The sequence below is a fragment of the Indicator indicator genome, chromosome 40 (genome assembly GCF_027791375.1).
Source record: "Indicator indicator isolate 239-I01 chromosome 40, UM_Iind_1.1, whole genome shotgun sequence".
NCBI lineage: Eukaryota > Metazoa > Chordata > Aves > Piciformes > Indicatoridae > Indicator > Indicator indicator.
The window spans coordinates 1,068,852-1,081,386 of record NC_072049.1 but is presented as its reverse complement, the minus strand read 5'-3'; the positions used below and the strand labels follow the sequence as shown (position 1 = coordinate 1,081,386).

The 12,535-nt window shown below is 64.0% G+C and overlaps 3 protein-coding genes across 3 annotated transcripts; all 3 read right to left on the bottom strand.

The window, feature by feature from the left end:
* On the bottom strand, positions 1–467 carry S100A16 (S100 calcium binding protein A16). The gene is made up of 2 exons (XM_054397014.1): positions 311–467; positions 1–190 (listed from the first exon to the last, which is right to left on the bottom strand). Exons 1-2 carry the CDS (start codon positions 464–466, stop codon positions 26–28), a joined length of 321 nt encoding a protein of 106 aa, XP_054252989.1. The 5' UTR covers position 467; the 3' UTR covers positions 1–25.
* Positions 468–6,262: 5,795 nt separating this feature from the next.
* On the bottom strand, positions 6,263–7,942 carry S100A14 (S100 calcium binding protein A14). The gene is made up of 3 exons (XM_054397019.1): positions 7,910–7,942; positions 6,491–6,637; positions 6,263–6,382 (listed from the first exon to the last, which is right to left on the bottom strand). Exons 1-3 carry the CDS (start codon positions 7,940–7,942, stop codon positions 6,263–6,265), a joined length of 300 nt encoding a protein of 99 aa, XP_054252994.1.
* A 1,184-nt stretch (positions 7,943–9,126) lies between these two features.
* On the bottom strand, positions 9,127–9,643 carry S100A13 (S100 calcium binding protein A13). Its single transcript, XM_054397016.1, has 2 exons — positions 9,462–9,643; positions 9,127–9,272 (listed from the first exon to the last, which is right to left on the bottom strand). Exons 1-2 carry the CDS (start codon positions 9,612–9,614, stop codon positions 9,135–9,137), a joined length of 291 nt encoding a protein of 96 aa, XP_054252991.1. The 5' UTR covers positions 9,615–9,643; the 3' UTR covers positions 9,127–9,134.
* Between the last annotated feature and the right edge of the window lie 2,892 nt (positions 9,644–12,535).

Below are 12,535 nucleotides of genomic sequence, written 5' to 3'. Positions count from 1 at the left end.
TTGGGGAGGGTCCGGCTGGAGCCAGCTACTTGGTGTGCTTAATGCTCTGCTCCTGCTGGCGAATGATCTGCGCGATGGGGCTGGCGATGCCCCCGATCAGGGTCCAGTACTCTTCGAAGCTGATCCTTCCGTCCTTGTTCTCGTCCAGGTCGCAGATCAGTTTGTCGGCCGCCCGGCGGTTCCCGGTGTCCTGCAGGCACAGAGCGCAGAGGCTGGCACCGGAGCAAGGGGGAAAGGCAGGAGGGGAGGGGAAGAGGGGTGGAGGAAGACCCCCATGGAAGTGCGAGGTCCCTGCTGTCCCCCGGCTCACCGTCAGCATGTGGTTGAGCTCACAGCTCAGCATCTTGCGGAAATCCTTCTTGCTGATGCGTGGAGGCTTCTTGCAGCAGCAGCGGCGGCTCGAGTACTTGTCAAAGTTGGTCACCAGCACCTGCACCGCCCACTCCAGCTCCGTGCACTCAGCCATGCCTGCCCACGCTCACCTGTGGGCATCGGGGTCAGGGATGGGGGGACGTGGGGACCCTCCACACAGCCGCGGGGGAAGGACAGGGAGGTGGCAGGGCTGGCGTCAAGCTGCCAGCGCTCCTGGTGCCATCACGCAGGGCAGGCACGAGGGGGTCCCCACTGCCACCAGCCCGGGGGACACCACGAGTCCCTGGGCAGGCAGGCAAGAAGCAGCCTCCACGTAGAGGCCAAAGCCCGAGGGTGGTGTTACGTGGGGTGCTCATCTCCCCACACTGCCGCTCAGACAGGACCACCACAGCTCCTCTGTTCCACCAGCTCCAGCGCAGCACCCGCCCCACACCATCGCCCCACACCATGGCCCCACCTGCCCCCCGGGGCGGCCACCCCCGCGCGTGGGCCGAGGAGTCAATTATGGTGCTGGGGCCGCAGGGCTGCGCAGCGCCAGGGCCGCGGCCGCCGGTTCCCAGAGCTCATTAGGGAGGAATGGGGCTGGGAGCCGCGGCAGCAGCGGTGAGGTGAGGGCAGGAATTACCGGCCCGGCCCTCCTCTTGCTTCACAGCTCCGGGAACACCCTGGTGGGACAGGTCTGGACCTGCCCGAGCCCCCCCTCTAACCCAGCAGAGGACATCCCTCCTATCCCAAGCTCCAGTCCTGCCTCTCTGCCTGGTGTCCAGGGTCCCACTCCTCTCTTCACGGCCCCCGAGGCTGCCCCAAGCCAGGACGCTCCTTATGGATGGGCACAGGTCCCCGTCCCGGGGCCAGCATCCGCATCCCAGGCAGGATGCAGGCAGGCAGGGACGGAAACGGCGTCACCTTGTCCGGCCTTGGCTCCTTCCTGCCCCGCCGGCAGTCCCTCCCCGGCCCTGCTCATGCCAGCTTTGGTGCTGACCCTTGGAGCAAGCCACTGGGGTGCCATGTGTGGAACCCAGAAGGGTGGCCCAGCACAGTGCCCACTCTGGAGGCATCATCCAGGAGGTTGTCTGTGGCGTGGCTGTTCCTTGGGAGCTGGCAGGACTTGCCTGGTGCTCCAGGCCTGGCTGGTGTCCCCTCTCCTTTTGCACTGATCCTCCCCAGCTCAGCCCTGGGCTGAGGACATTGGCACATCAGGGTGGTGACGAGAGACTGGAGGCTCAGCCTCGGGCTCTCCACACTCTTGTGCTCTTCTCCTTGTGCCTCAGCATGGCCAGGTGCCACCCTGAGCCAGCTCTGCCCCTGTGGGAGCCTTTCATAGAATCATAGAATCAGTCAGGGTTGGAAGGGACCACAAGGATCATCTAGTTCCAACCCCCCTGCCATGGGCAGGGACACCTTACACTAGCCTTTGCTCTGCCACAGCCCAGGGCCACCTCATCCCAGAACTGGAGACCATCCCCAGTCAGCAGGATGCTGGGCACCAGGGTGGCACTGCTGGACCATGAAAGCTGCCCAGCAGAGACCTCCACCTCCAGCCCTTCCTCGTCCCAGGCCATTAATTACCAAAAGCCAGTTAACCAGCAGCACCCAGGCCAAAACACCCACCTGGCACCCTCTCCCTGCACCCATCCCACCCCAACACGGTGCCACCAGTGCCCTGCCACCAGCACCCAGCCCATCCTCGGGGCACGGTGGCTGCTGCTTGGCTGCTGACTCACGGCGCAGGCTGTGAGAGCACAGCAGGGACCTGCTCTCACCTAGGCCTCGGCCCCACCAGCTGTCCCCAGGGCCAGCCCAGGGCACGGCGACATTGTGCCCACAGAGGGACACGGGGCAGCCAGCAGGGCTGCAGCAGGGTTGGGCGCTGGGATGGGCAGGATGGGGCTCGCTGGCTGTTCTGCTCCCTCTCCATCGCCTTCCTCACCACCCGGTGCCCAGAGCCAGGACCTGCAACTGGGCACAGCCCCAGAGCTTCCTGCCCACAGCCCTGGCATCACAACGGGCAAAGCAGGGGGGCAACGGCCCTTTGCCAGGGTTGCAGCACCCACCTCAGGGCCCCCCATGGCTGCCCTCAGTGCCCCCCACGGATCTGGCCACCCCCCTCCGCCCCAGCCCCATGCACAGCGCTGCCGAAGGGCTCAGGGGATTTCCAGCACCCGACCTGCAGCAGCAGGTTCCAGGGCTGCTCCTGGCTGATTCTTCCCCCCAGGGATCCCAACTCAGCGCCGAGGTTCCCAGCCCCAAGTCGGAGCCTCACCTGGCTCCGTCCAGGGGTCCTGCTGTGTCCGTCTGTGCGGCAGCACAGGCAGTGGGAGCTGATTTGCAGCCTCTGTCTCTTCACCTCGCACCCATCCCGCCGGGCCCAGGCGGCCTTTTAAAGACGCTCCCACCCCTCCTTGACGTTCCCAGGGCGTTCCCAGGCTGGGGCTCACCTGGGGAATGGTTCCCTGGGATTGCAACACCAGGACGGGTCCCTGCGAGCAGGGAGAACCCGCGGCAGGCTCAGGTTGCTCTGTGCATGGTGGTGGCTGTGGGATGGTGGTAGACATTTAGGGACCACCACAGAAGGCCCCAACGTCTGGGGAGGGTGGTGGGCTCCTAGTAGGGGCGGGCTTCCAGGCACGGTGCAATTCCAGCCTGATCCCAGGGGTTGCAAACCTGCTGCCATCCAGCCATACACCAGCCAAAACTTGGCTCCTCCAGCTGGGCATCTACCAAGCCCCCAGCCCCACACCACCATACAGCACCAGCAGCAGGATGCAGTAGGATCAGAGACTCCCAGACTCAGAGACTCCTAGAATCATGAAGAAGACCTCTAAGGTCATCCAGTCCAACCACCAACCCAACACCACCACAGCCACCACACTGTGCCATGTCTACACCTTTCTTGAATACCTCCAGGGCTGCCGACTCCACCACTTCCCTGGGCAGCCTGTGCCAGTGCCTGACAAGCAGCCGGCTAGGTCCAGGTTGGCACAGGAGCTGCCCAGCAGGCAGGGGGCTGCGGTTTGTTTGAACCAAACCCACTTGTTCTCAAGGGGGAAGGGTGGGCACTGGACTCTGGGGTCCTGAAAGCAGAAGAACCAGGTTCAAGCAGGGCTGTGTCCAGCTCTCAGACATCTCTAAAGGGGCCAGACAAGGTTCTCTCAGCTCCTGGCCATGCCTGTAGAGCCACATCCCTGCCAGATTGTCCCAGCAGATTGCAGCCCTGCATGCAGCAGTGGGGCTGCAGTGTGGCTGACTCGATGCCCAGATCAGATACCAGCACTGCTGGGAGCTGCCTGCAGAGGATGCAAAGCAGGAGATGATGCACCAGAGGCAGGAGCTACCTGCTCAGAGCACCTTTGGATCTCTCATCCTGGAAAAACCTCTGCCCTGTGTCATCCCTCCTCTCCCCTGGCCGCTTCCCAACCTCGGCCGGCAGGAAGCAAACCTGTTCCTGGGCGAGAGGCTCCGGTGTCGTTGATGCAACATCCCAGGAGGGTGGGAAACCCTCCTGGACCCTGCAGGCAAACAGCTCAGCTCTGAATCATGGCCCTTCATTACTCTCCTGTGCCTGGCAGATGTCACAACCACATCCAGGCCCTTATTTTTACAAGGCATCCAGGGTGTGTCGGTGTGCTCAGAGCAGCCACATCCCAGCCAGCCCCACTGCAGGATGGTTCCCAGAGCTCTGATCAAGTTCATCTCTCCCCTGGGCTTCACCAGCTCCAGGTCTGAAGGGGTGGGAGCAGGTCGGCTGCTCACGGACAAACAGTGCCCCCTGGCATCCTTTGCAGAGGGGGAGGCACTGAGGCCTGGCTCTGGAGTTCTTCGGTAACCACTGTGGTGGGCACCCTGGCGCCACCACCCCTCCTTCATGGACCAAGCCTCCTCCTGGGGTTTCCAGCACCAGCGGTGCCATGGCCACAAGATGGGTCCTGGCTCACCAAGGAGCACGACTGCCCCAGCACAGGTTGGGCTGCTCCTGAAATCACCAAGGACTTCCCAGCTCTGCCAGAACCTGCCTAGGGCTGGCTCACGCTGCAGGGCTGCCACTCTCCAGGGCCAAACCAGAAACACTACCCAGGGGTCCCCACTCCCACTGCACATTCGCAGCCTGGTGCTGGGAGGAGAGGATCCAGGGGCCCTGGCTTCCCTTTCCCTCCCATCACCCCGACCACTTGACACATTTCCTGTCTCTAATTAAGCACAGCCACACCTTTCTGCTTAATTTCCACCTCTCCATGTGCAAGGCAGGGACAGCACAGAGCCCTCCCCGTTGTGAAATCAGCTCCAGGTGAGAGCAGACAGAGGGTGGCTGTGGCCCAGCCGCGGTGTCGCTGCTGCCTTGGCCTTGGCTTTCATCACATTTCTCTGGGGTTTGGGTTGGGTTGCTCCTTGGGTTGGTTTTTTTTCACCCCACAGCACAGATCCTGCAGAGGTGATGCAGGGGGGGTTGAGCAGGCTCTGCACTTCCTCCAGATCACTTCTTCCCCCTCCCTGTGCTGGGTGTCTCCAAGCTAATTGCTCCGTCCTGGCTGAGCCACTGCTCTGTGGCATCTCCTCCTTGCTCATTTGCTGGAGTCAGGCAGAAGTCCCCCACTGGCCCAGCACAGGTGAGATCCTGCCACTGGCATCAAGGCTCTTGGGTCTTAAAGACCCCAAGATTCTGGGGTCACCTTTGAGCTCCCTCCAGCACATACCCAAAGCTCCCTGGGGTGCCCAGTCTGGAGACACAGCCCTGGGTCTGCTTGTGGGGTCCTCAAAATGGGGACCACTTGAGCCACTTGATGAGCTGGCACTGTGCATAGCTCTGTGCACACCCTGGGCACCGTGCACTGCCAGCAGTGCCCACACACACCCACAGTGCCACTCACACCCACAGCACCCTGCATGCCTGCAGCATCCCCTGCACAGCTACAGGACCCCTGCACTCCCACAACATCCTTTGCACTCCTGCAGCCTCTCTCCACACCCACAGCAACCTCTGCATGCCCACAGCAGCCCCTGCAGCTAGCAGTGCTTGGTACCTCCATGGCTGCAGCCCTGTCCCTCCCTGACCCCTCCTTTCCCTCTCCCACGAAGGACAAATGAGGTCACTCCATCCTGGCTGGGTTTGTTTTGTTTTGTTTTGGGTTTTTTTCAGTGTTTTCCTTTATTAATTTATACAAAAATGGTTGCAAGTGACGCAAGCTGAGAACAACCAGCACCAGCCCAGCCCCGAGCCTGGCGGCCAGCCAGGGACCAGCATCCCCAGAGAGGGGCAGGTGTGGGGAGCACCCCAAAACCTGGGTAGGCACAGGGCAGCGTGGTCCCTGCGCCAGCAGAAGAGCAGGGAATGCACCCGGGCCGCACCCGGGGGCGTGGGTGCCGGCTCGGAGCCCGGGGTGCCCCCAAAGGTGCTCAAAAGCAGAGCTGTGGCAGAGGGGCTCCTGTGAGGTGGCAGGGCAGGGACCAGGGGGCTGAGCCCATGTGTCCAAGGGGTCTGGGGGAAAGGATCCAAGTCCCACTGGCAGTGGTGCTCCGGGGCTGGGGGACTTGCAACCGGAGGGCTTTGGGGGCTGGAGGTGGGACAGTCCCGGGGGAAAGGCTCTGGAGCAAAGGACGGAGAAAGGCTGCTCCGGAGCTGGAGTCAGGAACCCCCTTGCCACCTCCTTCCCACCCGGCACAGGCCAGAGCTGGGGATGGGAAGGGAGGTCCCTGACGGGAGGGAGAGCGGAGAGAGGACAGGGGTGGAGCCGGGCGGGGGGTCCCTTCGCCCCGGCTGGGGACGCGGGGAGGGACTGGAGCCTCGGCGGGAGCTCCGCTGCGTTTCCCAGGCGCATCCCACCGGGACCAGCAGCCTCTCACTTCTCGGTGCAGAGCCTCAGGCCTCGGGCGCCTTCCCATCCCCCGCCACATTCTACTTCCTCCGGCAGCCCTTGGCCGCGTCCCCCATCATGTCCCAGTACTCCCCGAACTCCAGCTTGGCCTCGTCAGGGTCTCCCATGCATTCGATCTTCTCTTCCAGGGGTCCCACGCACTGCAGCAAAGGCAGAGAAAAGCACGGGGAGGGGTGAGGTCGTGGGGTCCCACAGGCAGCCTGTGTCCAACCTGGCCCCCCCTGGCCACGCCCAGGCTCTGCCCTCACCTTCCCTAGGTGGGGCAGCTTCTGCACCACCAGCTCCTGCATCTCGTTGGGGGTCAGGTACTCCTTCTGCCCCTTCACTGCGTAGCAGTGGAACTGGTTGATGACTGTCTCGATGGCTCGCTCCACATCAGTCAGCTCCTGGCAGTCCTGCATGCGGGGGAGAGAGAGTGAGCACCCCTGGGACATCCCCCAAGATGGGCACAACACCCCCTGGATGGGCAAGACAGGCCTCCAGGATGGGACACACCCCAAGCAGATGTGCCAGGGCTCTGCAGATGTGCTGAAGATCCTTATAACCTGACAGCTCTCCGTGCAGAAGGGAGACCTCACTGCACAGGGAGACCTCACTGCATGGAGGAGACCTCACTGCACGGAGGAGACCTCACTGCACAGAGCTCAGACCCCATGCAGATGCAAGACCACTCCCTACAGATGTCAGACTGCCCCACAGACACCTCAGACCTCACCACACAGATGTGGCACCCTCCATGTCCAGCTGCAGCACCCCCCTGGAGCACCGCCCCTCACCGTGACCCCCTCCCCACGGGCAGGTCCCCCCCTTGTCCCTGCTTGCCCAGGCTTCTCCCTGCCCGGGGCCAGCAGGGCTCAGCCACCTCGGCGTCTGCAGGCACTACACCCACGGCGCGGGGGCCGCGGCTGCCGTCCGGACTGGTTCTGCCTCTCCTTTGCACAAGTAGCAGATGGAGGCATGAGTCAGTGCCCGGGACGACTCAGGAACCTGCCAGGATGGGGTTTGGGAGAGGCAGGAGGCCCTCTCCCAACCCATCAGGGCTGCAGACCCCTTCCCCAGTTGGGGGGGGTGGGGAGCAGCTGACCCCCACACCCAGCACCCCAGCCCCTGGTGCTGGCCAGGCATTGCTGAGCCTGGAGGGAAGTGCTGGGGACTGATCAGCAGCTGTGGGATCCCCTCCGAGCACTGTGGGACCACAGCAGCCGATGCCCGTTTAGGAAGAGCCAAACAATCCTCAGAGCCTGGCACCTCGGCTCAGCCAGCCAGGGCCAAGTCTTCCGCAGATGCCAAGGGGCATTTGAAAGCCGAGGAAAACAGGAGGAGTTCCTGCCGTGGGACATCCTTGGAGAGGTCGCAAGGAGCAAGAGAAGCTCCCAAAGGTGAGTCCACAAGAGCTGGAGAAAGCTGCCTGGTTCCCTGAGCTTTCAAGAGGTCCAAGCCTGCAGCACCAGGTCCCCCTTGCTCAGTGCCGTGAACCCCAAAACAAGCCCTTGGCTCCTCCGCTGGAGCCTGGCTCCAGGATGGGGCTGGCCCGGCCATGCTGCTCTGAGTCACCCCATGCCCAAGGCTGTGCTCCAGGGGATGGGGCCGTGTGGGGTCACCCCTGCGCCCTGCACCCCACGGAGGGGGCTCCCGGCCCTCCCGGTGCCTCGGCGCCGCTCAAGGACCTTGCGCTTCTTGCGGCAGTTGCATTGGCCCATGCTGCTCCGGGGGGCTCTGGGTCCTTGGTGGCAGCAGTGACGGGGTCGTCCTCTCCGCTGGAGTCCTGGGGAGCTGGCGGGGGAAGAAAGCCAGGCTCAGCTCTCGGCTCAGGGGGAGCTTCGCCTCCTTCGGCACCGGGGCCGAGCGCAGGGCGAGGAAGGAGCCCCGGGATGCGGTGAGCTGCCGGGACACGTCCAGGCAGCAGCAGTGTCCCGGCCCCAGCAGCGAGTCGTGGCGGAGCCAAGTGTGGGAGCAGGGGTGGGGGACTGCAGAGGGGACCCCCAGGCAAGGCCAGCCTGATGCCCATGGCAGTGGATTGGCACTTACCTGCTCCACGGCTCTCCTGGGTCTGCGCGGGCTGCGGCGCGCAGGGGTTTTATACCACGGGGAGGCTGAGTGGGAGCTCCCAGCTGCGGTGTGGTGCAAGGAGCTCATTTCGGAGCCTGGCCCGGGGCCAGCGTGGGGCTGGGAAACGCCTCCTGGCCGGCCACGGCGATGGATCCCCATTCAGCCCGGCACGGCACAGCTGGGCAGCATCACATTGGAACAGCTACCTGGGCACCAGCCCCCCGAGCCAGCTCGGGGGTAGGGCAGTCCATGGTGCCCTCCACCAGTCCCCATCAGCAATGGGATCTGGGAGCTGAACACTGGAAGGGGAGCTTGGTTAGGGGTGACGAGTTGAGGACAGGCTGTGCCAGAAGATGTGTGTGTCCCTGTGCCACCCAAGACCCCAGAGAGGGCAGCAGTGATGCCATGGAGGTGCTGGCCATGGAGGTGGTGGCCATGGAGGTGGTGCCCATCATGGCCACCACATCATCACTGCCAGGATGCTTCTGAGCCCCACCCCAGTCCCAGCCACATCTCTGCCACCCATCAGGGTTGGACCAAACAACTCCACAGCCTGGCAGGAAGGTGTCTGTGGGGCGCAGAGTGGCACCTCTCAAGCCAGGCCCTCTCAGGGGTGATTTGGGAATGGTTCCATCTGTCACAGGCTCCCCACAGCAGCCACCCCAGGGCAGAGGGCGCCCTGACCACCACTCGTGGTGCTGGGCTGGTCCCCAGTGACAGCATGGCCATGGGTGGGTGCAGGCAGGGGAGGAGATGAGCTCCAAATTGGGACCTTCCCCACTAAGAAGAGCAGCAGAGCCCAGGCTGAGGGACACCTCCTTTATTAGCTCCCCAACAGCCACATCACTTCTTCTTCCCTGCTTTCTCCCTCCGCATGGCCTTGGCCAGCTCCCCGATCAGCCTCCAGTACTCCCCAAATTTCAGCTCCTGGTCGTTGTTCACGTCCAGCTCCCTCATCTTCTCCTCCAGGGAAGGGACATCCTGCGGGCAGGACAGAGGAGGCTTGGCCACATCCCGGTCCTCAGCCAGCAGGATGAGGATGCGGAGGAGCAGAGGCTGCTGCTCGCTCCTGCCTGCAAATCTCGGGGTACCAGGAGCAGCCCCCCAGCCTTGGGGGACTCACAGAGATCCAGCCCCCCTCCCCCCCTCCCATTCCTCCCATCACCTCACCTTCATCAGGTTGGGCAGCTGGAGCTGGACCAGCTCCTGGAACTCGCTGGCCGTCAGGGTGCCCCTCCTGCCCTCCTTGCCCGCGTAGCTGCAGAAGGTGCTGACGACCTTCTCGATGGCTGTCTCCAGCTCCGTCAGCTCGCCCGCGGCCATGGTGCTGCAGGGAGAGGAGCTGAGGGGGGTCGGAGGCAGAGAGGTGCTCTAGGGAGGTGACGCTCGGGATGAGCAGGGAGGGGGTGACCCTTCCCCCTTCCCCAGCCCAGGGTGCAGCGAGTCTGCAAGGTCTGGGGGCAGCGCTGTGGGGCTGAGCAGGGTCCTGGGCCCACCCCGCTGCTCCCTAACGACCAAGAGCTTCGGCCAGGGTCCCCCCGAGCTGGCGTGGGGAGGAAGGATAGAGCTGTTCAGTGCCACCACTGCCACCCAACACAGCCAGGGTAGGGGAGGCAGCAGGAAAGGGAGGGGGGGACGGAGTGGGGTTCCCAGCACCGCCCTGGTGCCGCAAGCTCCGAGACATGGTGGCGCTGGCAGCCATCCCCTACTTACCCCTCTCGCCTGTAGGCAGAGAGCTGGGGCAGCTGGCGGCCCCCCAGGAGGTTTTATAGCCTGGGCAGCAGGAGGGGACAGCTCAGCGCTTTGTCTCCAGCACCGCGGTGTTGGGTTTCCTGTTGTAGCCGGACGGACGCACAGACAGCGGCCGGACGCACGGACACCGCCCGGGCACGGAGCCGTCCTCCTCTCGTCTCTTTTCCTCCCTCCCCATGTGGGCAGCCGACCAAATTCAAGGCTCGGCCCCGCTGGTGTGAACCTTGCCCAGCTGCTGAGGCACCATCTGGGCTCCGCTGCCATGGGGATGCTCCGGTGGGGAGCAGGATGGGACCATGGGGCAGGGGAAGGGACGCGGGAGGGCAGAGCGCGTTTGCTGCAGCCTCCCGCAGGGCTCGGGCAGCCCTCGGAGCTTCCTGGGCTGAAGGGAAGGTCTCACCCCCAAATGCATCCCTGCAGGGATGGGGTTGAAGTGAAGGTGGAGATGTGGTTCTCAGTGCCCTCCTCGTGTCCTGCCGTATCCCTGACCCTGGTGGCTCACCCCCAGCCCACGACCCAGCAGCGCTGGGGACCCAGCACCGGGCTCGACCCGCACAGAGTGAGAGTTGCGACTCAGCCGCCCGCTGACATCATCCCTATTAACAGTGGGCTTTGTAGAAATTAATTAATACAAATTAATTAGGGGTTGGAACTGCCCAACAGCTCCCCTTTAATCACCACGGATTTATAACATGGCAGCCCTGGCAGGATGCCAGCCGGGAGATGGGGCAGCACCGCGGCTCCGCACCGCGGCTCCAGCGTTCCCACGGCGTCCCCAGCCCACATCCTGTCCCCCAGCCCCAACGTGGTGCCCACAGCACTGCCCCAGGGTGAGCTGCTGGGGACATCAGGGGCAGTGGCACGGAGCGGGGGTGATGCTGGGGACTGTCTGCCTGGAGCCTGCTGGGGACATCCTTCGTTTCCAGCCACCTCCTCCTTCAAGGCCACAGGAGCCGTGTCCAGGTGTCCCCACGGCAGTGACACCAAGCGAGCCCCCGCAGGGACAGTGTGCGGCAGCGAGGGCCTGGAGGCCCCAGGCTGGTTGTGTTTTGGGGACCCAGAGCAGGGAGGTCCCCAGCGCAATGCCACCGTCACCAGCCCGGTTTCTGCTGAGCCCTGACGCACTCACTCCACCTCTCCGTGAGGATGGGCAGGCTCCAGCCAGCAGCTGGCAGCCGGTCTCCACCCCAGCTGCTGCCACACCAGCTCACGGGGCAGGAATTGGCTTCCTGCAGCCCCATCCGGCCCGGCCCCCTGCCCGGGATGCCAGGGGGACAGGGACAGCACTTCCGCCGAGCCTCACGTCAGGGGACCGAGATGGTCTCTTGGGAAACCAGCAGGGTGAGTCAGGTCGGCAGGGACGGTGACAGGTTCGGGGTGAATCACTGGCCCCAAGAGCCAGGCGGGTCCATGACTCGCCGCCCCTGGAATCCTGGGGTGCTGGCATGGGGTGAAGAGGCAGCGGCCCCACGACAGGATGCGGCCGAATCGCAGGTGGCACCTCCCTGCCGCAGCCGGGATCCCCACTCAGGGCTGTTCCCATGGGTAGGCAATGGTGACCCAGCCCGGGGGACCCTGGCACCGCCGGGAGGTGGCAGAGCATGGCAGGACCCCATGCGCTGCGGCCAGGGCTCGGGGTTGGGCTGCAGCCTCATCCCAGGGGGTCGGCACCTGCCAGTGTGCCCTGATCCTGATGTTGTCCCCAACCTGTATTGGCTGTACTGGGGATGGTCACTGTGCCCACCACGGGTGGTCCGTGCCAGCCCCTCACACCCATCAGAGCTTGTTGGTTATTTGAGGCTGCAAAGCTGGGTGCCCAATGCCACAGCCCTGGCACAGAAGGCTCCCAGCATCTCCCCCCCTCTCCAAACCCCAGGGATGGAAAAGCCTTTTCCATGCTCCAGCGATGGGATGGAGACAAAATCAGCCCAGCCCTGGCACCAGCAACTGGAGCAACTGGTTTGGCTGGGTCAAAGTGGAGCATGGGGAGTCGCAGTGGCTGGAACCTGTTCCAAGATGTGTGTAAACCTCCTGGCATGTCCCTTGCTGCTCCCAGTTTGGTAAGGCACATCTGCCACTGTGGCTAGGCCAGGCATGCTCTCCCCATGGCCAGCACCACAGTGCCAGGGGCCACAGTGCCCAGAGCTGACCCCTCCAGCACCCATGCAATGCCCCTGCAGTTTTGGGGTTTCCCTTTGAGTGCCCAGCCTGGGCAGTCCCACCAAGGACCAAATCCTGGTCTCTGAGGAGGGAGATTTGGGGTTCAATGAGAGTAGGGGCAGAGCCAGAGCAGCCTGGCACAGCCAGGTGGTTGGACATGCCAGCCATGCCAGTGCCCAGGGCATGGTGACCCCAGCTCTGTGCCCGCTGCAGGAACTGGAGCTGGGTTATTTTTAAGCTTAGGACCATCAGGCAATGCCTGCTCCTGTCATGGGCAGCTGCTGCCCAACTGCACTTTCCCGGAAGGGGTGGCCAGATCCTGCCTGCTGCCA